Source organism: Myotis davidii, unplaced genomic scaffold (genome assembly GCF_000327345.1).
Source record: "Myotis davidii unplaced genomic scaffold, ASM32734v1 scaffold1006, whole genome shotgun sequence".
NCBI classification, from domain to species: domain Eukaryota; kingdom Metazoa; phylum Chordata; class Mammalia; order Chiroptera; family Vespertilionidae; genus Myotis; species Myotis davidii.
Genome location: NW_006297143.1, coordinates 329,783 through 330,470, shown reverse-complemented (window position 1 = coordinate 330,470; position 688 = coordinate 329,783). Strand labels below are relative to the sequence as shown.

Genomic DNA, 688 nt, shown 5'->3' with positions numbered 1-688 from the left:
GTCTGCGGGAGCGTCGCGCCGCCGTGGGCTACCCGGTCAAAGTGCCCCTCAAAGTCCAGGAGGCAGACGAGGCCAAGGTGTGTGGTGTGGGTGGGTGTGTCCTTCCCACTCCCCGCCTCTCTGACCCGGTCCTGGTCTGCGCTCTGCTCAGCCCCAGGCAGTCCATGGGCTCAGAGCCAGGCCCCTGAACAGGTGGGGACCTGCTGGGCGGGGGCATGACAAGGCGAAGACAGGCAGACCCAGAGCAGGTACCCTGCCTCCCGGCCAGGCTCCTTGTGGCCCATCCGGCCCGTCTGGCCCCTGGAACATGGCGTCCCACATGCCAGGGCTGGGAGCCCTGGGTAAGCCAGGAGGGCACAGGGGGGCCGCTGTGGGGCCTGGCAGGACTGGCCCTTCTCCCAGGAGCCCTGGGGCAGCATTCCCCTGCTGAGTGCGGCCTGGGAGTCCGTGTGCCTCACCTGCTCTCCCCCGGGCGGGGCTGCCACTGGGCCCCTGGGCTCAGGCTCCTGTGTCCTTGGGGACTGACCACTCTGGGAAAAGACAAAACCCCAGAGATGGTGGAAGAGAAGGGGGTGCTGGTGGAGAGGCTGCTGAGCACTGGGGGACCCACCACCACAGTCCCTGAACTACTCCCTGCCCGTGGCCCTCCCCCGCCTTTCCAACCCCACCCTCTGCCTTTGTGGGTGTC

General features: G+C 68.2%; 1 protein-coding gene across 1 annotated transcript in view; it reads left to right on the top strand.

Moving 5' to 3' along the window:
- Window positions 1-188, top strand: part of VARS (valyl-tRNA synthetase) — an 11,430-nt gene extending 11,242 nt beyond the window's left edge. Inside the window, 1 exon segment of the mRNA XM_015569849.1 lies at window positions 152-188. Coding sequence (XP_015425335.1) covers window positions 152-188 — 37 coding nt within the window.
- Window positions 189-688: the final 500 nt, after the last annotated feature.